At 36.8% G+C, this 26322-nt stretch overlaps 2 protein-coding genes across 2 annotated transcripts; one reads left to right on the top strand and one right to left on the bottom strand.

The window, feature by feature from the left end:
• The first annotated feature begins 2171 nt into the window (after window positions 1-2171).
• Window positions 2172-17216, top strand: LOC114667252 (40S ribosomal protein S27-like). The gene is made up of 4 exons (XM_028822488.2): window positions 2172-2345; window positions 11821-11929; window positions 12672-12782; window positions 16966-17216. The coding sequence occupies exons 1-4, from the start codon at window positions 2340-2342 to the stop codon at window positions 16992-16994; spliced, it is 255 nt and encodes an 84-aa protein (XP_028678321.1). The 5' UTR covers window positions 2172-2339; the 3' UTR covers window positions 16995-17216.
• Window positions 17217-20483: 3267 nt separating this feature from the next.
• dnaja (DnaJ heat shock protein family (Hsp40) member A) lies at window positions 20484-25057 on the bottom strand. The gene is made up of 7 exons (XM_028822487.2): window positions 24763-25057; window positions 23406-23586; window positions 22842-22946; window positions 22398-22625; window positions 22061-22291; window positions 21603-21703; window positions 20484-21517 (listed from the first exon to the last, which is right to left on the bottom strand). Exons 1-7 carry the CDS (start codon window positions 24892-24894, stop codon window positions 21302-21304), a joined length of 1194 nt encoding a protein of 397 aa, XP_028678320.1. The 5' UTR covers window positions 24895-25057; the 3' UTR covers window positions 20484-21301.
• Window positions 25058-26322: the final 1265 nt, after the last annotated feature.

Raw genomic sequence — 26322 nt, 5'->3', positions numbered from 1 at the left:
GACTTATTGTGTAATGTTTGAGGGTTCAAAATTAAAACACACAAAAACTGCAATTATCTAAAAAGTAAAAAAAAAAAAGTGCAGTATTTGTCAAAAAACACTCTATTTGATTTTCAATAGCAAATCAATCCCATGTTTCATATGATGTAGCTGATGTCTAAACAGCTCAGCCTACTCTACGTTTTTATACAATTCACAATTACAGTGTTAGACTTGTCAGGCACTACTGTTAAAGTGTTTCAGATAAGTGCTATGTCAACAAAGCAGATGTGTGAGATGTCTGTGTGAGCTTTGCCTGCCTGAGCTTTTAGAATGTGCCAGCAAGTGGCTCTAGAGATAAGGTCTGCCAGAGTGAATGCAGAACTGTGTTATGGACAAGATGGGTTCTCTGACAAAGCAAGCAGCTTCTTGTTGATTATCTGCAGTTCTTCAACAAATCAGCAAGTTATGTGTGAGATGTGGAACTCTGCTCTCAGGCTAAAGAGACAACTGAAATCTGCAGTTTGTGGGTTGTAGAAGGAAATATTCACCATATGACACATCTTTATGGCTTTTCTTTTAAACAAGAACAACAGCATAACTTCTCAAAATGTGATATTTATCAGAATTGCTAAAATGATAGCGTAACAGAGTTCAATGTACAACCATTTATAATGCACTGCTGACACTTTCACAGTAAATAAGCGTTAAGATCTGTATGTATTAAAGTTTACACAAGAAAACACACCTTCTCAATTACATCTAAAATCAATAAGAGAAAAAGCACATAGAGACAACAGCTTTAAATGTTTAGAAACATTTAGATAATTTAAAAACTATACTGTGATAACTACCTATAACAATTTAACAGTAAGTTTTTACCTAGATATAGTCACTATACTTATGAAGACACTCGTTACCTCTAACACTTTACAACTACTGATTTTTATTTATTTATTTGTTAAAGAGCTGTGTGTGTTTTTGGAATATGAAGGTGGTATTACACTGCAATAAAAAATAGCTTGACATTCCTGACCAAACTGAATTCTCTCAGTTTATGGAGAAAAAAGAAGCACGGATTGCATTTAGAACAGATATTTTTGTATTAATATTTAAATTTCTATTATTATCAAGCTGAGTTCCTAGACATTTAAATCCAGTCACTATGTATATATACTCTCCCAGAACAATAAGAAGATAACATACAGATTTCTTTCCTTATAAAGTCATACATAATTTCTTTTTTCTTTTTAATCAAGGGGACTGATTTTCTAAACAATTCACTTAATCTGAATGATGGTTCTCATCCTCCCCAGATATTCATTTCAATCACTGGAGTCTGGAGTCCATTTCAGGTTTGGTTCCTTCGTAAATAGTTACATCGTAAATAGTTTAGTACATTGGTAGACATAATGATTAACTCTCAAAGATAGGATCCCTTTAACTTTAATAAGTATGTGAAATATAAACATCTCTTTAGAATCATGTCATCCATCCCTTCATGTTCTGTCTGATTCACAGCCATGGGGAAAATCCTTTTAACACTTAATGGAATTTTTATTTATCCGCAGATCCACTACCTGAACTTGTTTTTTCCACAACAGGTTGTGGGGAAGCACAGCCTACGAAAACAGTATCTGAGGCAATGAGGGAACTAACCCAAAGTACGACACTACTCATTTGCTAGGTATGTCCATGCACAACTAACACATTTAGTGTGGCCAATTAATTTAATGTATACATGGTTGGTTCTCATTAACATCCTATCCTGGAATTTCAGTAAATCTCCTGGAAATCAGTGTCTCTTTCAACACTGTCAGTAGTGATCCATAATATCCCAGAAGTAACTTCCCACCCCTATTTGAGCTGAAAATCATCATTGAATTATTTAAATAACTGTGATTTGTTTTTCCAAGGTGGATCCGCCCGCTTCCCTAACTCGGGATGTCTGACAATCAAACAATGTAGAGAAACATGCAAACTACTAAAGCAAGACTCAGCGACAATCAAATATTTTCTAACAATAAATCTTCCATATTATGCTTTAAAGATTGTTTCTAAATGAATTCTAATGACAATCATTCTTTGTAAAAGACTGCAATTGTGCTGAATAAAATAATTTCTTGTCATCTGGACGCATACTTGAACGGTTCATTTTAAAGGCCTGCTAACACGCCTTTCTCCTTTGCGCTTTAATAATCGAAATAACTCAACGACAAGCGGACCTTAAAATCCCGCCCGTGTTTCAACGCAAACCAATAAGGATCGCCGGAAGTGGAACCTTGTCAGCTGATGACGAGCCGACGTTCGTATTCCTAGACAAGAGTAATCGATCATCACATGCTGGCCGCGCAACAAAAATGCCCGTAAGTTGTAATAATAAACGAAACGAAATGACGAAACTTGTGTGTACACTGAGAAAGTAAAGGTCCCAGATGGAGTGGCACGTATATGTTCGCAAGTGTTGAACTTATTAGTGTACAAGGGACGGTACGTCGAGACCCACGTTTTTCCCAAGGCAAATGTTTGCCACCTGCTTTTCATATTTTAATCAGGGCAGCTAAAATGCACGGTGTTCTCGTGCAATAAAGATCCTTATTATAATTAGAAACGTGGCAATGGACCACTGAAATGACATGCTTTAGTTTAAACAGTTCGTTTTTTTCGATTTCTGCATGACGTACGTTAAACATGTTGTTTAGGATGGATTGCTGCGTTGATGCTTTCTGTTCCTGTATATTAGTGACGTCGTCTTTTAATTTCTATTTTAAATAAACGCCATTAGTTCTCATTAGATCACCTTGTCATTCCTTCCCCACTGTTACTGCTATTGCGATTATCCAATAGAATTTTACTAGTGCCTCGGTGGCCTTGCCTTGTCATAGTTCACTTTGTGTGATAAAGTGAATAAACCGGCCATAATTCAGCGTTTCTGATAACCCCTTTGTCTCTTACAGATCATCATGTCAGTACTATAAAAATGACTACGAGCAGGGGATTTATTTATGAATCATTCACCTGGGAAGAATAGCGAAAGTAAAAGTAGTTAAAAAATCCTTATAAACATGTTGTGCAAAGTAACATTTCTGACAGAAAAACCCAAAATTACTTTAGAAATTGCCTCTTCCATTGCTTTACTCAAGTACTACACACTGGTGAAGTTTGTAGGCATCGTTTGCTAATAACAGTGTACTGCTTAGCTCCTTGGGTGGAGCTTGTGTGCTCTCCCCATGTTCGTGTGGGTATCTTCCAGGTGCTCCAACTTCATCTGACAGGTCACAGATACGCAGGTTAGGTGGACTGACTGGTGTCCTGTCCCGGGATTGTTCCTTCCTTGAGCCCAATGGTTTCTGAGATAGGAGATAGGTGGACATGCTGGTTTGAATCAGGACCTGCTGTGTCTGGCCCATATCCCTAAGATACTGCAACAACAGCAGTCCACAGCGAACTTCCTTGAGCCCAATGGTTCCTGAGATAGGTGGACATGCTGGTTTGAATCAGGACCTGCTGTGTCTGGCCCATATCCCTAAGATACTGCAACAACAGCAGTCCACAGCGAACTTCCTTGAGCCCAATGGTTCCTGAGATAGGAGATAGGTGGACATGCTGGTTTGAATCAGGACCTGCTGTGTCTGGCCCATATCCCTAAGATACTGCAACAACAGCAGTCCACAGCGAATACCTATCGGCCGCTCCAGCGTTTGTGCCTAGTGACACCAGGATAGGCCCCGCTTCCCCCAAAGTTAAAACGATTATAGGTGTTAAGATAGATACATATTTTCTTAAAATGAAAATCAGATATTATAATTAATGTTGTTTACATTAAAAAGCCTAAAACGTGTAAACAGTTTTGAAAAATTCCCCCCCTGCCTCCACACAAATGGCATAGCTTTCAAGGCCATGGGGTGCCATATGCCTGTGGTGGCAAAAAAAAAAAAAAAAAATCGTTTGCTACAGTAGTATAGAGAAATATGGGAGCAGAGGCATGGTAAGAGGTGTTATTTTGTACTTTCTGAAACTCTAGAGGCTGCTAAAAATAATATTCCAGTCAAGCCTATTTTAGTCTGTGGAAAAAATACACAAAAATAGTAAATTTGTGCAGGAAATTTGCAGACTGACAACTAAGAAAAGGTATTGAAAAGATTTTAAAATCCATATTCCTACAAAATCTGCAAAAGCCCCTATTCATCCCAATGAAATAAGTGTTTCTGTCATGTGTGGTTTAGGTCTTTCCATCATTTCCCTCTGGGAATATAAATGACAAACCATTCACCTGTTGTACTTTTGCCATTAAAAGTACCATTTGTGCTACTTATGGTTTTGACATTGGTAATAATGGCTGGGTTTTGATGCCATCAGCCCCCTTTCGGTAAACCATAGTCTCTAAATGAGGCTTTTTATCAGACTTGTACCACATTTATGACTTTTAAAGCGGCTGTCTGCTTGCCCAGAAATTTAAGATGTTTAAATATTTTTTTTTTTTTTATGAATTTAAAGTGGAAACTCAGATAGAGCTCTTTGTAGCTTTTATCAAATACAGCTTTTGAGGAGTTGGCTACATGTAGTCAAATAGAAAAATAATAGTAAGATCTTTAAACTGTGCATTTTGCAGTGCCAATACAAACATTGTATTATCTAACACAAGCATTTATGGACATTTTATATGACTTTGAGCCCAAAGGTGCTGGCCTTTATTGCTTTTACAGTTAATGTTTTTGTTTAGTCGTTTCCTAACTCAATTAAATAGATATTTGACAGAAAAGTGAAACATGAGTTAGGTTGTTGATTGTATTAGTGATTTTATTATTACTTCCTTCTTTTTTTTTTTTTTTTTTTTTTGTCGTAGTGGCTAACTCCTTCAAAAGGTAATTTGCAGTTCAATTGCTTTTAGTGCACAAGTCTGTATTTTCTCATTCCAAATTTCAAATCAATCTTTTCTGAATATAGATGTTGCATTCATTAGGTCTCATTGTCATGTGTGACCAGCACTCTTCTGTGATTTTACTGCCCTTAAAATGCAACACATCTATCACTGTGGCCGAATGTATTTGTCATTTTTGAGGTATGCACTTTTTTAAAACCTGCTTTGAACAAACGAAAGCAAAATGAGCCAAAAATATGAAGATCTGCTGTGCTTATTGTTTGCACACTATGTTAAGTTTTGTGTAATATGGTAAAAGCTTCTTTTAAAAGGTAAGCCATGCAAAACATATTTAAAAAGCCCATGGGCTGTTTTTATTTTAACTTGAATTATAAACAAAGGGATGTTTTCACAGTTTTTTTTTTTTGGTGGGAACAGCAGTAATACAGCGACATCTGGGTTTTTTACTAAGGGGAAAAAATTTAGAATGGCTGCAACACAGTATAAGCATTGTTTAGTCTGGACATCTTCCTGATTTTGCTTTTATCATGTTAATATTTTTACTTATATGGTCAGAATCAGGGTTTTTCAAAACATAATGTGATTAAAACCCGTGGAACTTGTTTTCTATGATGATAATACTTGCCATTACTCTAAATATTTATAGGGTGATACCTTAAAAGAATTAAAACTGTTAACTCCTGCTACTCTTTAGCATGCCAGCTGTATGTCAGAGTTGTTAGTAAAAATTACACAACTTTAGATATCAAAGCTTACCTGTTTTTAAAAGAAAAAAGGGCTGTGTTTTTTTTTTTTATTCATTTTTTTATGTACATATATTTTGATTTACATTTTCAAGCATATATCGATTTATTTCCAATTTTAAAACTCAAAACATTTTTACTATATGTTCATTACACATTTCCCTGTTATTGTATTAAGTTGTACTTACTTGAAAGACAAAAAAATAAATAAATAAATAAATCTGTTTTATAAATCAATCACTTAATCATTATTTCATTTCTAAATAAAGGCTGATCTCGAAATGTAAAGTTTGATTGTCCTAGTGATTGTTGAACAGAGTTATGTAAAGTTATTAATGTGTGTTTAATTGTATATCGATTTTTGCTTTTAACTTTCTCATTCTTGGCAGTAACGTCAGCTTAAATTCAGTTTGGTTTATCGTTCTTTAGTGCACCTCCCAATTTGATGGGATCATATTTACAGATATAGTTAAAATATTACAAATGCAGATCATTTGATAACATCAAATGTTGTTGGCAGTACCCTTTATTTAAAAAAATATATATATATGTTCTTGGCTTCTGGATTTGCTTGAATATGGATTCTGCAGTAGATACAATTTTAAAAGGGATTGCCTCAAATAATTGTTTCCTAACAAATATGGTGGTGTTTGAAAAATTGTGAACTGTTAGTGTCCATCAAATATTAAATCTCTTAAGTATTTAATAAGAATTAGTTCTTATTTTTTCTAAAGGTTTTAAAGCTATATATTTTATGTATATTTTAGTGAAACATGCAGACCTAAAATAGAATGTAAAGAACTTTCAGTTAAGAATTCTTAACACATATTGACCATGTCCTGCAGTATTATCAACAGATGGGCTTATAGGGACCATAGTTTAATTACCATAAACGTTTCTGCCTACCAGATTGCCACTATTGAAAGTTTTTGAACTTCCAGAACATAAGATTTTGATTAAGACCAAAATAATGGTTCTAGAACCAAATTATTTGACAAAACAGACAGAGGTGAGCATTTTACATACAGTATATAGATATATTTAATAGGAAAAGAGAACAGCTAATGTGCAAAATGAAGCTTTTAATTCATTAAGCATTGGCACGTCTTCTAACAACTGTTTCATATGTTTTCTCTGTTCTTGTATCCATCTGTTATCAATCCTGCTTATTTAGGATGGGTTTGCCAGAGTCAGTTCTAGCAGCACTGTGTACAAGGTAGATCCTAACTCTGAATGGGGCAGCACTTAATCGTAACGTACACATGCAGCCACCTTCATCTATAGCAGCCCAATTTGGAGATGTTGTTTAATCAAACACACCTGCCTTTGAAATGTGAGAAGAAAAGTGGTGAACCTGGGGGACATAAATCTATGCAGACATTGGATGAATATACAGTGTACACACAGATAATTCTAGATTTGGGCTTTTTTTGAATTTAGAGTTGTGGGGCAGCTGTGTTAGCCACTACATAACTGCCATACCAAATATTTGCTGTATTAGTCCTCACTTGCTGTTTGGGATTTTTTTTTTTTTTTTAATAAATTTGTTCATATGCTACAGATATATTTATGTGTTACATGAACAGCCGGGATCAGGTCCTGCCACAATATTACTTTTGTGATCTGTATGTAAACATGGCTATTCCATAATGCAAGATTTCTGCCTCTTTAATCCATTCTTCGGTACATTTGATAGAATCTTGAGGATCATTTTACATATCAAGAACTGGATGTTCTTTTAAGTATGAATTATAGTTCCTTCAGTGGTAGAATGCCATCTAGTCTTAAATCATGTTTGCTGTAGGCATTACCCATTCAAAGAACTTTCTTTTAGAAATCTACAGGATCATTTGGATGGTCTTTAACACACTTAATAAGAACCGTCCTATTCCTTTTTGGCATCAAATAGTTTTTTTTTTTCTGTCTACCATCCTGTAGTTGCTTTTGAGCTTGTATTTTGGTATTTTTCTAGATATCGGAGACATTTAGAGATGCTAGGGTTGTGGTCCTCAGTTTCTTTTGGATATTCTGTGTGTTTGTTTTCTGCTTAGTGGGATAATGTTTATATCTAATGAGTCATGGTTTTCAGTGTTACTATTTCTAAAGTATTTCCCTAACTTCAAATTGAATGAATTATGAAACAGAAAGAGGAGTATACACCTCTGCTCAGACTGTAGAGCATACTTTACTCTCCTTGATGTTGTCTAAGGTCTCTTGAGGCCCTGGCATGCTGTAATACACTGACAGATATCCCTGAACCTGTTAGATTTCTTACATTTATATCAGGCCATTGTGGTTTGGTTTTTATTGGTTAATTTGGTGTCCATTTATTTTAGCACCCAGCTATACTTAAGTTATTGTAGCGACTGCACCACCTCATCTTTCATTTCCTTTATACATAAACATTCTTTTTTTTTATCCCTTTTTCCTGTTGCTTACATGAACTTGCTCTTAATGACACTTAAAATGTATGGATGGAAGCTATTTCTTTCAAATAAAAATATGATCAATTTTCAATTAATGAGGTAATGTATCTTTTGAAGAATTTTTCAAACCTGTTCATAAACTTTTAAGCATCTCTCAATTTGAACATTTATTTAAGCCATTGCAGTATTTTATATTTATATTGCAGTATTTCAGCAGTTCCTGGCAATTGGCTTTTCTAGCTGGTATAAAACCTACTAGCAGAGTGCAGCATAAAAACCTTAACAAAAGGCTTCAAATGCAGAGGGGATGTCCTATACTCTCAACAAAAGATTTTAATATCTTACAAAGAAACACCACACTTAAAGATTGCTAAGGGCACATGCTAGCACAAGTCAGTAAACCCCATGTAAAGTCTGAACATATTTGTATTGAATGCACTCTTAATGTACTATGTTAGGATTTCTTAATTTTATTTGTTGCAGAAATTAGTTTATAAGTATCACACTTCAAGGGAAATCAGTCCATCCTTTTATTTCATAAGCCCGCATTCCAGTAGAGGATTGAGAGGTCGGAGCCTATCCTGGCTGCACAGGGAACAGGGCCAGAGAAATCCAGCCTTGATACAATCACCGGGCACACTCAGTTACATGAGCACACTAATGCCAATATTAAGTTGTGAGTTAATCAATTCTACATTTCTTTGGGATGTTGAAGGAAACCAGACTACTCGTAAGGACCTGTAAATACGGGGATAATGCGCAAATCCTGCATGGGTAGTGTGTGGGATGAGATTTGTATCCAAGAAATTAAAGCGTATAAATATACAGTGTTCTATTTAAGGAGCATGCAGTACACATGGGCACTTATATTTGAAAGTCCCTTCTGGCAGTAGTGGTGGCTCTGAGGCTAGGAATCTGCACCAGCAATCGGAATCCTGTAAATACCGCAAGTGATTTCACTCCGCTAGGCCCCTAACCTGCATCCAGCCCTGCAAGCAGGTCCTCCAGCTTGCCGGGAGAACTCTGGGGTTGATGGCAGTATTGGCACTCTAGCCACTGTTTAAAACCCTCACACTGTTCAATTCCATTCAAACTAGTGTGGTGTGGAGGATCCTAATTTGCGATGCTGAGGTGGTTTGTCATGTGGTAGGTGCGGCAACAGGCTGTATCATTGCATGTTCCCAACTGCTCTCTTCCTTATAAGCCTTCTAGACAGCATTATGAACATGTAAACTCCATTATGACAGTAACTGGGCCAGAATTCAAACTCCAGCCTCTGTATATGTGAGGCAACAGAGTTTGAATTTTGACCCAGTTACTATCAGAATAGAGTTTACGTGTTCTTGTCTCATTTATCTCGCACATTCCAAAGACATATTGATGGGTAACTCTGTATTAGCTCTGCATTAGCGAGCATGGGTTTGGCCTGGTGACTGTCAGGTATGCTTTGTCTCCTGTGATCTTGAACTAAATTCAGCATGTGCAAAGATGGATGTTTAAGGCTAGTGTCAGACTTGCTAAACTGGAAGAATCCTAACTCTCCTCTTTTAAGTCTGGGTAACTGATGTTTTATGTTATTTGAAATTGGAAAAAATCAAATTCTCACTTCGAGGATCTGTGCAGAACTTTTTCAAAACCTGGCAGAATCTAATTAATAACCTTTTAGATTAAGTTCTTAAAGCAATGAGGAAGCAGATTCTCTTCCCATTTCATTTTCTTCTCCAATTATCTTTATCTGCCTATTTAAACTCATCAATTTTATTTATTTTTTTACAAGCTTTTTAAAGTTTTACTCCGTTGGCCATGCTCTCTTTCTCAGGGGTGGGGGTTGATTTGTATTCAATCGTATTTTTTGTAAAAATTGATCTATTTGTATGGAATGATTAGCCTTTTTTTTTTTTTTTTTTAATTTAATTGTAGTGTCAGACTAGACCAGAGTCTAAAGTATTCTGTTGATCCATCCAATGTTTGGAACTGTCTGTAGGTCCTTGAAGTTTGATTTTCCTTCAGAGACCATGGTACAGAGTTTCTGGTTATTTCTTTGGGTGTTTGAAGTGGCTTTTCCTAGTCTCCCATGCTTTCAATGTGCACAAGACTTTGAGTACAATCCCATAAATGCCCCCACTTAAAAGACTGAGGCTTAGTTCTGTGTTTCATTATTGTATGTGTGTTTGTAGACTGGCTGTTGGTTAAAGTGCGATTTTCAGTTTTTGCAGAATATGATTATTTCCTTACATTTAGTTGATGTTGTTGAGCATGATCTCAAGGCAGATTCGATTCAGCTAACTGGACCAGATACTTGGACATAATGTGTGGCACACATAGACCTTATGCTCATTTGACATTTTTAACCTTGTGTCCCACTACATTCCACAGGAGTCAAGCAAAGTAGTTTTTGACAATTGAATATACAGTAAGTTGAATAAAGAGGACATTTAACTGTTTATTACTTCTGTTTTCTGCAGTTTGTTGTGCATTCAGTAGTTAAAGCTATTTTTATATATGTTTTATTGGACTATCTTTAAAATTATATATGGTGAAACTGCAGTATTGTTTTCATGTTTTTGCTTTTTAACATTTTAATTTTTTTTAAGATAGCAAATCAGTATAGACTAGCTTCTTTTCCATAACTTACCATAATGGTTTCTAAAAGGAAGCTTAAGAACATCAGTTTTTTGGCAAATAAACTTTGCATGCATTTTCTGAAACTACTTGTTGAGAAGATAAATACAAAAATGGTCAGTGGTGTTATGATGAAAGTGGGCTATCGGTACAGAATTACATTCACAGGTCACCTGCCCTAAAGTCACTCCAAAATACCCAATTTCAGAACCCATCTGACTTTGCAGGGGGTATACAGGGTCTGACAGTATCCAGCCAGTGTTCCATTTCAGAAGGGTGTTGAAACACTCATGTAATCCTGTGTGTGTAAATGTCCCTTCCAGGTCATGGCTAAAAATGGGTATTTAAGGAAATTGCAGTGTAGAATTGCACTGAACCACTGATTTTATTGTTAATGAAATCTTAAATGCTAAAACCTACCTGCTGTAGACAGACAGACAGGTGAAAACTGGAGGTGACTGGTTTCCTACCCCACACATATAATTAAAGATATTTTTACTCCTGTTTTTTTAGTTTCTACCAAGGGCTTGGATATATAGGATTGCTTTTGAGAGTTAGAAACCACTTTTTTGTGAATCTTACTAGCACCTGAGATGTAGTACTGTCCTTGCGGTTCATTTCTCATTACTGTGTTTGTGTTATAAAAATACAGTATATACTGTACATATGAAACACAGTGTAGTTTTTGTGATTTGTAAGTTTCCAGGTCTAAAATACCAGTTATATAAATGTAAATGAAGAATTAAGTATCCTACCTATTTTCAGGTTGGGTTTATAAATTCATATTCGGCGAAGACCGCCTTCTGTATTGTTTGTTTGGTAGAGAAGAAGTCCACTTAAACCTTCCAAGTAATATTTCTCTGCCAAGCACATTTGTAGAAATATTACCTCTGTAATCAGTAAGGTCTGTCCACTTTAATGAAAGAGAGAATGCTGATATTACAATATTTAGGAAAACTTCTGAAAATTGTTTTTTTTCATTCCTTTTTAGAATGCATGTGATGTCATGTTAGTTAAATTATCTTCTGTTATTCGGAAAGGAAACCTATAAAAAAAATTAAAAAAAATATTACGCACACAAGTATATTTAAACTGCTATTTTTCACCTAGTTGAGTGATTATTTTGTATCAAATAGGCAAAACTGTTCACCTGTCTGGTTTATTGTAGTTAGCTAAAGATTTGCTGAACCCGTCCGTTACCGAAGAGAAGCAACGGCACAAGAAGAAACGATTGGTTCAGAGCCCCAATTCCTACTTCATGGATGTCAAGTGCCCTGGTGAGTAACTGCCTTCAAAAGGATGATGCTGACATTGAAATGATTCAAATTGAGATTAAGAATATATTTGAACTTTAGCTTTCCATATGCTTTAATAAATCACACGCAAACAATAACACTTCATTTGTCCTTTTTTTTTAAGCCATGATCACACATATTTCAAAATGTTATTGGGGAAAACACCAAAAATAAATGCACAACATCCAGCCGGCAGGGAAGATAATTAATTTGATATGAAAAGTCTCACTTGACACTTAATTTAAAATGTAATTAAAAACAAAATTGGACCGCACATGGTTTCCCCAATCTGGAAATTAAGTACTTTTGTGTGTTAAAGGCTTTCCTCAAAACCAGCCTGGAGCTGCCAAACAAGATGAAGTAAGGAAACTAAGCCTGTAGTTTTTATAGTACGTTTTCTTGAGCTTTCCTTATATTTGAAATTTTAAAATTAACAATAGCTGTGCTGTGAAACACCTGCCATTTTTGTCTGGCTGCTAAAAACCCAGACTCATTTTTGTTTGGTAAAGAAATTTCTGCTCCCTCTTTGTCCCCAAACCAAAATTGATATTTGTTCTATATCTATGAAGAAAAAGTACAAATGAAGTGTAGCATTCTCTTCAGAATAGAATTTTTACCCTTCACCTCAAGATTTTCTTTCTTTGTTGTAATGCAATTTTATGAGCCTTGGTGGATGTGTACTTTACATATTTAGGAGTCTTTCTTTTTTATTATTATTAAATAGGGTGCTATAAGATCACCACTGTTTTCAGTCATGCCCAGACAGTTGTGCTTTGTGTAGGCTGTTCTACGGTACTCTGCCAGCCCACTGGAGGCAAAGCCAGGCTCACTGAAGGTAAGTGTGGAAATTACCTACTTAGAAGTGACATTTAGTTAAAAAATTATATCGCTTCATATTGTTTGACCCCTCAAACTTGTTTATTTAAAAATATGTGAGCATAATGTATTATGGAAAGCCTGTGTCTATATGATGATTTTTTGCATTATTGCATATTTATTTTCTGTGAATTGTAGGAGTGTACAGGAGAAAAGATACCACTTTTCTTGACACTTTCATTTATATGATGGAAATCAAACCTGAAATTCTGAAGTTAAGTGTTTGCTTCCTGTAATATTTCTGTAAGGCAAGGTTAATTGAAAAGAATTGAATAATTTGGTAACGGACATTATTTAGGCCCATTCTACTTAAACAACTGAGAAGTGCATAGTATTTAGTATAACCTGTCATTCCACCTGCATGCATGCAAGTCCACAGTAGAGGATGCTTGAAAACTACACATGCAGCATAATATTATTTAATAGACAACACAAATCAGCTTGCCTGAATCTCCTAACTTCCCCCGTTTCCATAGACCTTGCTCAGTTATGTTCCCAGTCTCTGAAACTTTTTTGAAAATAACTGAGAAAAACTCCAGTGTGGTTATCAATGTTACAGTAGGGGGAATTATTGCACGATCAGAACACAAGTAAGAGCGTGTTTTCTGTACACATGACAATACTACTACTAAATATGTATTTTACTTTGGCCCTTAAACTCTGGTGGAAAATGTTAGCACAGTGGTACCAGAGACAAGTTGTGTCATGATAAAAATAAATCTCTTAAAATCTGGAACAAGATGTTGATGTCCACAATTATTCAACCACAGTAGTCTGTGTTCTCGGAAGATTTTGTCCCATAATATAAAACTAAGGCTTTATTTTTTCCATGTCAAAAAATAAAAATAACCTTTAGAACTTCTAGTAGGCTTTTCTCATTTCTACATTGCTCCTATTATGTTTGCCAAGGTGCACGTGGACAATCCTTACCACTTCTGCAACAATGTTCTCTGAACAAATGAGTCAAAAGTTTATCCGATGTATACTCTCATAAAGAAAGCCTACTATGGAAATTACTGATTACCACCAAATCAGATATGGTGTTATTTGTGCGAGGACCGCTGTATGGAGACCTGGATAAAGCTGTAGTCATTAAAGAAATCCTGCATTTTGATTTGTGTCAGAGTAGTTTTCAGGGGACTGTCCATCTGTTTATCTACAGTGGATTTAGGAAGTATTCAGACCGCTTAACTTTCTGCACGGGTTTTTGTGTTTATAGATTTCTGTAATAGATGAACTCAGTAACTGTTAACATATTTTCACAGGTACTGTTGATCTAATATGTAATAATAGAGAAAAACTGTCTATCCATGTTTTTACGTGCTTATTCAGTTTAGAGTGGTGCACTACTGATGTCTGTCTTGACAGCACTGCACACAAGATGATGTGCCAGTCCACTGCATTCACACTGACACTGTCACTCAAACAGAGCCAGTTTGCACTTGCTAAATATTCTAAATCACACTTCTCTAGGATGTAAAAATATAGCTGAAGTATTCAGAGGAAAACTCGCAGAGAAGGAGCATACAAACTGCAGTAGTCCCGTCCACTGTTTAACCATGCCACCTGCATGTTTTTTGTTTCCTTGTTTTGATTTAAAACTAAAATACATTGCACTTTTGAATTTATATTATATACTGCTCAAAAAAATTAAAGCGACACCTTTTAATTAGAGTATAGCATCAAGTCAATGAAACTTCTGGGATATTGATGTGGTCAGTTAAGTAGCAGAAGGGGTTGTTGATCAATTTCAGCTGCTTTGGTTTTAATGAAATTTACAACCGGTGAACTAGAGGCGCAACAATGAGACGACCCCCAAAACAAAAGAGAGTATCTATCATATTATAATAAAAAAATCCTGTGACGATACCTTTTGGAAGATTTTTTCAAGTCCTGCGAGTTGAGACCTTGGCCATGAGATTTTTTTTCAAGTCCTGCCCTCCTCTCAACCATTTTCGACCACGCACACAGTAATCTAACCTCTCATTCGTGTGAATGCTTTTGACAGGCACATTTTCTGCTCTCTCAGCTCATATAAATTTTAATGTTTTCCTCACTTTAAGTTCCAAATTAAAGAAGACATATTACGCCCAAATCTTATTGAAGAATTTCATCATGAAGGGTTATCAACAGAAAAAATGAGTACACGAACAATCCTAGCAGTGAGAAACGATGAAGACAGACAAATTAACGCCAAAAATGTTGATCAGTTTCACGGCAAATTGATTAAATGCGTATCAATAGACTATGCTGAAACAGTTGGTGGTGATTGTGTGTAAGATGAAAACATCAACTTACAATATCCTGAAGAATAACTGCAACCATTAACACTGTCCGGTCTTCCTGCACATGAATTACTGTAGAAAGAAGGATATATCCAAGAAAGGTAATGTAGGACATCTTCAGGGGGTAACATTACACAACAAAGGAGATCTTGATATGCCATTCTTATTAAAATGTTAACAGTTTCCCGTTAGAATAGCTTTTGCAAAGACAATTAACAAATCTCGGAGCCAAACATTCGAAAAAGTCATTTTATTTAATAGAGAGTGAAATGAAATTCAATCCCGGGCAGTTATACGTTGAGTTGTCACAATGAAAGTCCAAACACAAAATCCAAAATTCAATGTGATATTCAAATGTATTTTAACCATTATCACAGCAGGCCTCCATTGTTTCTGAATTGTAAATTTATGAGTAAAACTATATGTAGAAGTTCATACAGGGCTCCTTCATAGTATTGTGACAGCAGCTGTTTTCATGACTTAGTCAAGGAAGTCCAATACTCCAGTGTAACTTGTAGAAAGGAGACCCTCTAGTGTGCAAAGGAAGTTACTGCATGACAGATTTGCCTTATTTTGGTCAATGTACTCTTTTCACTCTCCAGCTTTGTGGCATATTGAAAAACCAGACATTTAACATTTCTAAACTAAGTAGCCTTCTTGCATGTTTAAGTCTGTGTGTTTTGGGATTTTTATACTAATCTGTTACACCGCTTTAAACAATCTGACAGTTTGTGATGGTGAAGTGGAATTTGTCAGTAAATTTTTGAAAATATCAAATGAAAATGTTAAGCTTGACTTAAATTGTTTTACTGAGTAAAGAGGGCACAACAACCAATGAAGATGAGAAATGTATGTAATACATAGCAAGCCTGAAGACGTGTTATTTTTGATGAACTGATGCTATGTGTTTAGCATAGAAAGTGTACAATCTAAAGGAAAATTATACAGTGCCAAAGCACTGGGGGTTAATGTGTTCCTCATTCTGATTCATCGGCATGCAGGTCTAACTGTATTGGGTAGTACACATTAGAAGGAATACTGTTACTTTCCATCAATTTCATACTAATAATAAATCTTTACATTTATATAGCTTTTTTTCTCACTACTCGAAGCACTTTGCACTCCATGTAGGGAGAAACAGGGATGCAAACCCATGGTCTCTTTACTGCAAGGCAGCAGGGCCACCATTGCGATGTTGACATTTTAAACACAAATCCACACTGACACAACCTCAGAAACCAATGAGAATGTCAGACATCAAAGCTCACTTGTCTTGCATCAAAATTAAAATATTTGCAATAAATTAAAGTCTTATATTTCAATAATTGTACTTATTTAATTTCTGACATCACTATAGGCCGCTGTTAATGACAAGGCAAATCCATCCATCCGTCCATCAATTCATTTTTCTTAACCCACTTAGTGTTGTGGGGAGTATTAGGAGCAAGAAAGCATTCCACTTTAGAAGGGACCCCATTCTGTCGCAGTGCCTACTCCCAATTTAAAGCCAGTGTAGAACTGCCCTTTAACCTATCCAGTCTATTTAGAATGTGGAGGGAAGCAGACCGATTTTAAAAGTAAAGCCAACCTGGGAATTGAACCCGGGCTCATGGGCTGACCACTGTGCTGTCATACTGCTCTACCAGAAGTTAATGAGCTTGAACAGGCAACACGTCTGATGTCCTGTTAAACAGTCTAGTTTTGTTAGCCACATTTTTCATGCATGTGTCACCTTTTGTGTCCGGCACTACTGAACATTTCACTGTTGCAGTTTCACAAGGTTAGGATTGTTGTGCTACACAGGTTGAAAGCCTGCTCAGAGTATGTATATTATTTTTTTATTTTTTTAATTTTCAGGTTGCTCATTCAGGAGAAAGCAGCACTAGGACAAAGGTGGTCCTGTTGGATCATGTAAAATGTCTTGTTGCATCACCGAGCAATTGCCTTATTATGTTAATATATATTACTGGTGGCGGGGCTATCTAAATGTAAACTATGTACAGTAACTGAGGAATACTTGATTTTGTTCTGTGATGAAAGCCTTAAATATCTAATCAATGGTTGGCTCATTTATTTCCTTATATTGCCAATAAAACAGTTTGCAGAGTAACTCTAAGTCTTTGCATTATTGTGTGCTCCTCTTGTTCCTTTTCTATGTTAGCTCTATATGGGTATGAAGTAAGTATGGTGCTTTTAATGTGCGACTTTTCAGTTACACTGATGTTTGTGTTCATTGGATTCTTTTGATACATCTTCAGCCTTTATGGATGTGACATTCTTTGCTTAGGGTGGGACTTTGGCATGAGTGCTACATAACTGTCCTTGTTTTTAATGGAGCCTCTCATCACTTAACACTTTTGACTTCAGTTCAGTTTGTAAGCGATTTAACCTGCAAAAGATAAGAATGAATGAATGGTGTCTTCCCGGAGAATCTCCATGTGTCATGTTGTCTGATTACATTTTGTAGGTCTTTGTATGTTAATTCTTTAGTACCAGTGCTCCCTTCTGTTACCCAGTCAGCAGGTATGTAATGCAGCGCCTTATTTATTAAAGATGTGCCCAAAAGGACTTTGACACAAGGGGTGGTGGTATTTTGAGAAGGTACTGCCCTACTGTTTTACTGCAGGAGTCTTCGCTGTGCCGAGTGGGCCTGTGTGCTTCATGTGTTCACTTTTGTCTTTTTACTAGCAGCACATGCAAACCGTCATCTAGACCAAGTGAATGGCTCCCAAGTCTTGTCCCACAGTCAGTTTTTTTTTTTCCTGCAGTGAGGAATCTGTCACTCTTCTGATACAAGGTACAGGATACCATAAATGATAAACCTTGTTTTCAATCGGCAGCTAGTAGTGGTGATTGTAACAAGTTATTAATGTTTCAACTTGCAGATATGCAAAACACAAAAATGTATTTTTTTTTTTAATAAGTGTTTCAAAATATTCCATACTAAAGTGGGGAGAAAAGGTACAGTGCTTATGAAATGTATTTATCCCCTTGGAGATTTTCACATTTTATTATTATGACATTAAATAACAGCGGCTGTAAAGTATTCACCCCCATCAAGTCAGTATTTAGTACAGTAATCCCTCCTCCATCGCGGGGGTTGCGTTCCAGACCCCCCCGCGAAAGGTGAAAATCCGCGAAGTAGAAACCATATGTTTATATGGTTATTTTTATATTGTCATGCTTGGGTCATTGATTTGCACAGAAACACAGGAGGTTGTAGAGAGACAGGATCGTTATTCAAACACTGCAAACAAACATTTGTCTTTTTTTCAAAAGTTTAAACTGTGCTCCATGACAAGACAGAGATGACAGTTCCGTCTAACAATTAAAAGAATGCAAACATATCTTCCTCTTCAAAGGAGTGTGCGTCAGGAGCAGAGACTGTCAGAAAGAGAGAGGAAAGCAAACAAATCAATAGGGCTGTTTGGCTTTTAAGTATGCGAAGCACCGCGGCACAAAGCAGTTACAATGAAGGCAGCAGCTCACACCCCCTCCGTCAGGAGCAGAGAGAGAGAGAGAGAGAGAAAAACAAACAATCAAAAATCAATACGTGCCCTTCGAGCTTTTAAGTATGTGAAGCACCGTGCAGCATGTCGCTTCACGAAGCAGCTGCACAGAAGGTAGCAACGTGAAGATAATCTTTCAGCATTTTTAGACGAGCGTCCGTATCGTCTAGGTGTGTGAACAGCCCCCCTGCTCAATCCCTCTACGTCAGGATCAGAGAAAGTCAGCGCAAGAGAGAGAGAAAAGTAAGTTGGGTAGCTTCTCAGCCATCTGCCAATAGTGTCCCTTGTATGAAATCAACTGGGCAAACCAACTGAGGAAGCATGTACCAGAAATTAAAAGACCCATTGTCCGCAGAAATCCGCGAACCAGCAAAAAATCTGCGATATATATTTAAATATGCATACATATAAAATCTGCGATAGAGTGAAGCCGCGAAAGGCGAAGCGCGATATAGCGAGGGATTACTGTACATGCATATTTGGCAGCCATGACATTTTTGAATATGTGCGAGTAGATTCTATAAGCTTTGCATATCTAGATACTGCCATTTTTCTCCATTCTTTGTGTAACTGCTTCTGCTCTTATCAGGTTGCTTGAACGGTCTTTCAAGTCCGACCACAAATTATCATTTGGACTGAGATCTGGACTCTGACTCAGCTACTCCTGGACATTTACATGATTTGTTTTAAGGCATTTGTATCTTTGGGTTCATTTTTGGAATTGTCTTCCTGGAAAGCAGATCTCCTTACAAGGTTTCTTGCAGACTTAAGTTAGGATTTCCCTATATTTGTTGCATTCGGTATTACCCTCACAAGCCTTCCCGGGGCTGCTGCAGAACAGCTTCCCCAACAGTATGATACAGTCACCCCCTGCATTGAGGTGAGGATACTGTGTTTTTGGTGATGTACAGTATTCAAATCTTGTGTTTAGTCTGATGACCAAAAAGCCATATTTTGGAGAAGTGTCGTCCACCTTACTTCAGAGTCTCCCATATCCCTCATGGCAAACACTAGATGAAATGTCACTTTGCCACTCTCCAATAAAACTGTCACTGGTTACATACCTGGCACAATTGTTGCATGCAGTTACTCCACTCTGTGATACTGCAGAATTCTCATTGGTCTCTTGGTGCCCTCGCACATTAGTTATCCTCATGCTTGATCTCTTCAGTTTTTGTGGAGAGCCTGTTCTAAACAGATCTACAGCTGTGCCATCCATTTAAGGACTGATGTACGGTAAGTGGATTCCAAGACATAGTGACTTGGATATTTTTGTATCTCCATTCCCTGACTTGTGCTTTTCTATCACCTTTTCACAGAGCAGCTTGGAGTGTAGTTGCATTTTCCTCATGCAAGGTAGGGCCACCAAGCTGCCTCCCCACAAACTGGGCCTTCCAGATAAGGTTAATTTACACTACATCAAGTTGACTACTGATTGGTACTTTTATACAGTCAACCAAGTGTGATTTATAAAACTATTTGATAAATGACAAATTACTTTTACAACAATAAATCACAATATAAACATGTGCCTGTTGCCTAAGCGAAATGACTTGGAAAAACATTTTATTTTTGAAGAGCTTTGAGCTGTCCACTCCTTGTGGCATATTCCAAGTTGTATAAATGTGAAATATGCAGTGATTCTTTGCTGAACAAATCTTGAAATGAGACACTGCATCAACCTTAACCTTGTGCAAGGAGAGGATTCATTCAGTCAGGTACTATAGGTGTTGTGTCCCTATTGTATTTGAAAAGTGCACCATACCAATTCATTTTGATAACCAGTGTGAACTTAAATGACAAATAGGGTCAGCTTCTACAGATTTCTTTTTGTACTACTGGAAACATGTTAACTATAACTGGGGTGGGAAAAAAAACAGACAATGCACAGATGAAGTTATAAAAATATATTCAACAATGAATAAACATCGCATTAAAACAGCTATACAGGTGTGTTCCATTTACAACAGTCAAAATGAAAAGAATGCGACAAAGAAAATCAACTTTCAGAGAACAAAAAGATCACTTTTATGTACATACCACGTTTTCCGAAACACAGGAAGTACATTGGTATTTACAGTGTAACCAAACAATTGGAAGTAGTGCAAGTTTTGACTGGAAAGGGAAAAAAGGCTACTCAGTCTTGTAAAGGCTGTTCAACCGTTTCAGGGTGTAAATTAAGTCTCATTTGCAATTAAACATTTAACTTAAAAAAATAAATAAATAAACACACCACTAGTACTGACCTGTTCTCAGTTAAGAATCCTTTCGATTTTTAGGGCATCTTATTTCATGATTAACAGCCAGCCAATTAATCCCTTGTTACTGACCATATCACAATTCCTTCAAGCACCCAAGTTTGCAGCATTATACTCCTGCTGCTAGGATTCTCAATGCCAGTTATAGTCTAGGAATAATTCACTTACATATGGTTTCATGTTTAAGTGGGGGTGGCATACGTATGGTTGTAATGTTTAACTTCTCTCCTATAATTTCTGGCAGTTACTTTTAAATAATTCCATAATACACACACACACTTCCTTCTTTAGACTATTCATAAATTAGTTTTTTTTAACCAACTGTATCAGCAATATACAAGGCCCATAAATTTCTTTTCCATGAGCAAGCAGCTTCATCCTTGGAAATACAAAATACATTTCAGTACATTAAGGTAGGAAAAGTTTTTATTGTGTCTGGCACTGAACACCACCTGTCCTTGTTCCTTCATATTCATCATCCCCTTCATCAGAATATCTTCTGCGCTGTTCAGATGGGTCAAAATCTGTTAGTTCAACCTCCTCCATGTCATCAGTAATCATGGATGATTCCCTTGGAGGAAGTAAAGCTTCTAGCCTTGGCAACATTTCTGTTGGCATCCAGCCATTTTCTGGAAATTTAACCTGAAGACATTTAATTGCAAATAAGATTAGGGATGGAATTATGTGGCACCAAAGAAAAAGTACATAAAAGTAAGCACAAGCTTACCAAAAACTGTATGATGAGTCGCCCCCTTTCAAATGGATTTCTGTATATGGGCATGCCTTCATTGTTCACACTTTTCACATCACCATGATTTATAACATTTCCTTTAAAGAAAGTTCACTGTTAACACAATCATGGAACGATCCTTCCATAAACACAGTTGGTTAGTTGTTTCCCCTTATTTATTTTATGACTATCTGCTACTATAAAGAAAAAAAAATTACACCTTCCTCCAAATTATTATTTTTAACGGTACAAACAAGTTCTTCTTTTCCAATAAGGTGTTCTCTGCTTCTTGGGAGTGCAATCACAGGGCTCAATGCTCATTATTATATTCAATTGAAGTGCACCAAATGAACACTGATACGATCGTACAGCAATAACAACTCTTGATACTTTACACTGTACTTTTTACAATCTGTACAGGCATACCAAACAACCTTAAGCATTAAGCAATTTACCTGGAGAAGAAGATATAACCAGTGTTCTGTTATCAAGAGTTGTCAAAGTCTTTCTGAATCCGCAAAGAGCATCAACCAGCTGAATTTCCATTTTCGTAACAAGGTTATCATCCTGTCTTTGAAAAACAGGGTGCTGTTTTTGATCAAGGACAATGATAACATCTCCCGGTTCCAGCGATGGTTCCTGATCACCCTCACCATGGAATGTAATTTTTTGACCATCTTTCATACCTGCAATTGAGTGAATAAAGTTCAGCAAAAAAAGGAAACTTGACTAATACTTAAAACACTGAAAGAATTGCTTCTATTTAAAACGTAGCCTAGGCAAAACTCGAACCTTTATCAATGTGAACTTCAAGTATTTTCTTCTTCCTTTCAACCTTCTGACCATTGCAAGTTTTACACCTGTCCTTGGAGTTGATTCTTTCACCCTGGCCTTGGCACTCCCCACACATTGTCTGGATCTGCTGAATCATGCCAGGTCCAATCTGCTGTACATGGATCTGAACCCCTTTCCCTTTACAGTTTGAGCACTTTTCCAGAGCTCCCTTTTTGCCACCATAGCCTACAGGAAAATTAATACATAAACATATAAGCCTCCAATACTGAATGTTTAACATGCCTTATTTAGAATATACATTTGACAATACATTGCAAGAGTCTACCAGGATTTCATGCATATTTTAATGATGTTTAAATGTGAAGAACTATAGACAACCAGTTCTGATGAAAAAATTTACCTAAATGTTCTTCAAACAGCAAACAAACTTCTCAAAATTACCTTCACACTTCTCACAGATGACATTCTTTTGTAAAGCAAGTTTTCTTGTGGCACCATTGTACATTTCTTCCAAGGACACAGTTAACTGATGAACAACATTTTTTCCTGAAAAGAAATGTAAAAATAAAACATTTAATTTCTAAGGAAAATAATGAACAAGAATTCTGGCATTGAAACAAAAATGCCACAGACCTCTTATCCATTGTACCCTTATTCCTTTCTAAAATTCATACTATGTTATTGAAACAGATCTAGTTTACTAACAGAAAATACACCAATAATCATTCAGATTTGCTAACATTTTAGAAAATGATAATTCACATGTCCCTATTTTCATTATCTACTACATATAATTTCTACATACATTCTCTTTCAGTACAGCTACAAAGGCACACACACATTTTTAATTAAAGAGAGAGGCAGATGGAAACAGTCAAACAAGTCCAAAACAACTGACCCAAACTCGGCCCTAACTACTAGGCCACAATGGCTGGAAATTCAGTCCTGTTAATTGGAGGGACACAGTAGTATGAGTATAATCCACACCTCTGACCACAAGCTCACCTCTTCTCTCTCGGTTCATTCTGCTTCCCCCACCAAAGAACATGTTGAAAATGTCCATAGGTGAAGAGAAACCACTGCCACCCATTCCACCTTCCTTGATAGCTTGTTCTCCACCTTGGTCATAAAGATCTCTCTTCTTTGGGTCAGCCAGAACTTCATAGGCTTGAGATATAAGTTTAAACTTAAAAAATAAAAAAGGACAATTAGCAATAATATGTTATTCAGGAAACCCTGTGACCTTCATTAATATCTACATATGAATTACACAGGATTCTGGATAAGCAGATTAGAAAATGGGAGGGTGGCTGTTTGCTGCACTCCAATTAATGTGAATGTAATTATAAAAAGTAACATCTTGACGGAGTCAATGATCTCATATATGCATTAAATGAACGTTTTAACTTCCCGTCAGTGCATCACTGAACACTGACACTTGCCCACCTGTGTTGCTTTCTAAGGGCCAGGTCCATTGGGTCGATTTTTGTAGAATGTGATTTAGGTACTATGTTTCACTTTGTACTTGAAAAGAATGGCAGGTCCTCGGACTTCAGGGGTGTTGACATTTAAATTAACTATTGCATATTTTAAAGATATCTTTATTAGACAAAGTTACTTCTGCATACGTTTGTTTAATTTACGTAGACTATTCAGAGCCCTGACTCAATTCAAACCAGATTTACCATAACACCTTCATAAAACAGCAATGCGTTCTGGTAATGATGTATGAAGCCTTTTATTGCACTAAATGGTGATCCTTTGCATGCAGCAATGTTGAACATTACAGGAACTCAGTTATGTAATACAGGGGGAGAAGTACAACATCATATTGTCCGTTAATCATAAAAACGTGCTTGCAGTTTTAAATTTTGATGCGGAATGTTCTCACTGACTTTAAGACATATTTCTGTCCTCCATCCGACTGTCACTCTTTCATATACAAATACCTCACTCACTCACTCACTCTCTCTCTCTCTCACACACACACACACACACAATCTGTGACAACGTTTTAGCTTCACATATTTCACTGCATAAGGGTCATCACATCAGTGCTTCTGTAACTATGCGCAGGGCCAAGTCTGGTACACTATACTGGAAATGAAGTGAATACAGACATAATGCAGGCAACCGAAACCTTGAGAACGTTTCCTTTTTCGCTACGTGTTCTGGGGAATCTGGGTTCAACACACTGATTCAGTATGTACCAAGATGGGCATTCCTAAAAATATCCCGGTAAAAATATCTCTCATTTTATTCCATAAAAGAGACGGGTAACTGCGCGTTATTTTAAGAAATACCTTAAATAAAACAATAAAACACACACCCACTACCGAGCTATACCCATGGCAATGCTTACCTTCTCGCCCTCATTTGGGTTTTTGTCCGGGTGATACTTCAAAGCCAGCTTTCTATATGCCTTTTTGATCTCATCAGAAGCAGCACTGGGCTTCACACCCAGAATGTCATAGTAACCGGTTTCCCGAACCATCTTGCTACCTTCCTAGCACAAGGTCAGAACGTGAACAGAAATATTAACAATATTTATGAATGTACGATCACAACGCAAGTGTATCTTCTCACTACCTAGTACATATGCAAACTGCCTGCCACACGCCGGCCTCCCTCTGTATTTATCAGCGGCTGCAGAGCAGAACTTTCTGGAGAGACAGACCCGCCTGCTGTGACGTCACACCGCCTGGAAAGTTCTCGCGGGCTGCGGAACGTCTAGCCGGCCGGCTTTCTAAAAGCGGATTGCAGATTCGAGGACTTTTGACTGGGTAAGTGAAACAGTGAGAAATAGTTTCTAAAAAATGGTAGGAAAACAGTTTAGTTAATATTGTAAATCAAGCCCGCAGATGCAAATAAACGCAGTGAGCAGCCCCTTTGTTGTAAACTATTAATTGTAGTATTTAGGAGGTGGATGGAAGGTCCTAGTATTTTGAAGCCCCATTAGGTTCGGCACAGACCCCACACTGGACTACCTTTAACTACCTGTGGTTAAACTCAGCCATATAATAAGCATAACATCAATTTAGTTTATATAGCAGGGCATACAGACACCTGTTCAAATGATAGAAAATACCAGAAAAAAATATTGCACAACATGAGAATATGTTTGTGCAGGAACATACAGGACATATTAAGTTACGATATAGCGGGTTGGATAATGGATGGATGTAGAATTAGAAAGGATAATTTGAATGACTAACTGGAATATATTTACTAGTTGTAGCACTTAAAGATGCTTATAACTGCGCATGCAAAATGGTAACCTGTATTTTTTCCAAAATCACAACTACCTTGAGAAGCTGGCATTTCTCATAATTATATATCATACCCCTGCAACTGTAGTCAATTGCCTTGACAAACATCATAGTCGTAGTTTAAAATCCCAGTCTGGTTGCCGTCTATATGGGTTTAGCATGTCTCCCATGTATCTTGGTGTTGTTTTTTTAATTCCCACAAACCAGTTAAGCCAGGTTGGACTTAATTACCACAATACATTCACCTAGTGTGGATGTTTGGAGAGTGTGTCCTTTCAGAGTCTCTGTTGCCCCATCCAGGGTTGCTTCCTCCTTTGTGCTTTAATGCTACCTGGATGGGCTCCATCTCCTCTTGCACATGATAATGAATTACTGGATTATCAGTGAGAATACATATAATCCGCTATTTAGGACAAATGTGTTACCAGACAGTTAACATGGATTTGGACTACACAAGGCAGAATTAAGGTACAGTATGGGTGCAGAACTGTCTTAAACAGAAAATAATGGGGTTTGGTCTAAAGAACCATTTTTTAATTAGAACAGAAATAGTTCACCCCAATGTTTCATACTTGGACCACTGCTTTGTTTCAACTTCGAAAAATTATTTGAATACAAATTTAGCTAGTATATTACAGTAGACAATGACACCA

This window comes from Erpetoichthys calabaricus, chromosome 17, assembly GCF_900747795.2.
Source record: "Erpetoichthys calabaricus chromosome 17, fErpCal1.3, whole genome shotgun sequence".
Classification (NCBI taxonomy): domain Eukaryota; kingdom Metazoa; phylum Chordata; class Cladistia; order Polypteriformes; family Polypteridae; genus Erpetoichthys; species Erpetoichthys calabaricus.
This window is presented reverse-complemented; position numbering and strand designations above follow the sequence as displayed.

Bases quoted from the DNA above. Each gene is read 5' to 3' on its own strand.
- LOC114667252 (XM_028822488.2), top strand. The intron at 11,930-12,671 runs GTGAGTAACTGC...ATTATTAAATAG, and splicing joins CATGGATGTCAAGTGCCCTG to GGTGCTATAAGATCACCACT. The intron at 12,783-16,965 runs GTAAGTGTGGAA...TTTAATTTTCAG, and splicing joins CAAAGCCAGGCTCACTGAAG to GTTGCTCATTCAGGAGAAAG.
- dnaja (XM_028822487.2), bottom strand. From the start codon at position 24,894: ATGGTTCGGGAAACCGGTTACTATGACATTCTGGGTGTGAAGCCCAGT. The intron at 22,947-23,405 runs GTGAGCTTGTGG...ATTTCTTTTCAG, and splicing joins AATGAACCGAGAGAGAAGAG to GAAAAAATGTTGTTCATCAG. The intron at 22,626-22,841 runs GTAATTTTGAGA...ATTTTCCTGTAG, and splicing joins CATCTGTGAGAAGTGTGAAG to GCTATGGTGGCAAAAAGGGA.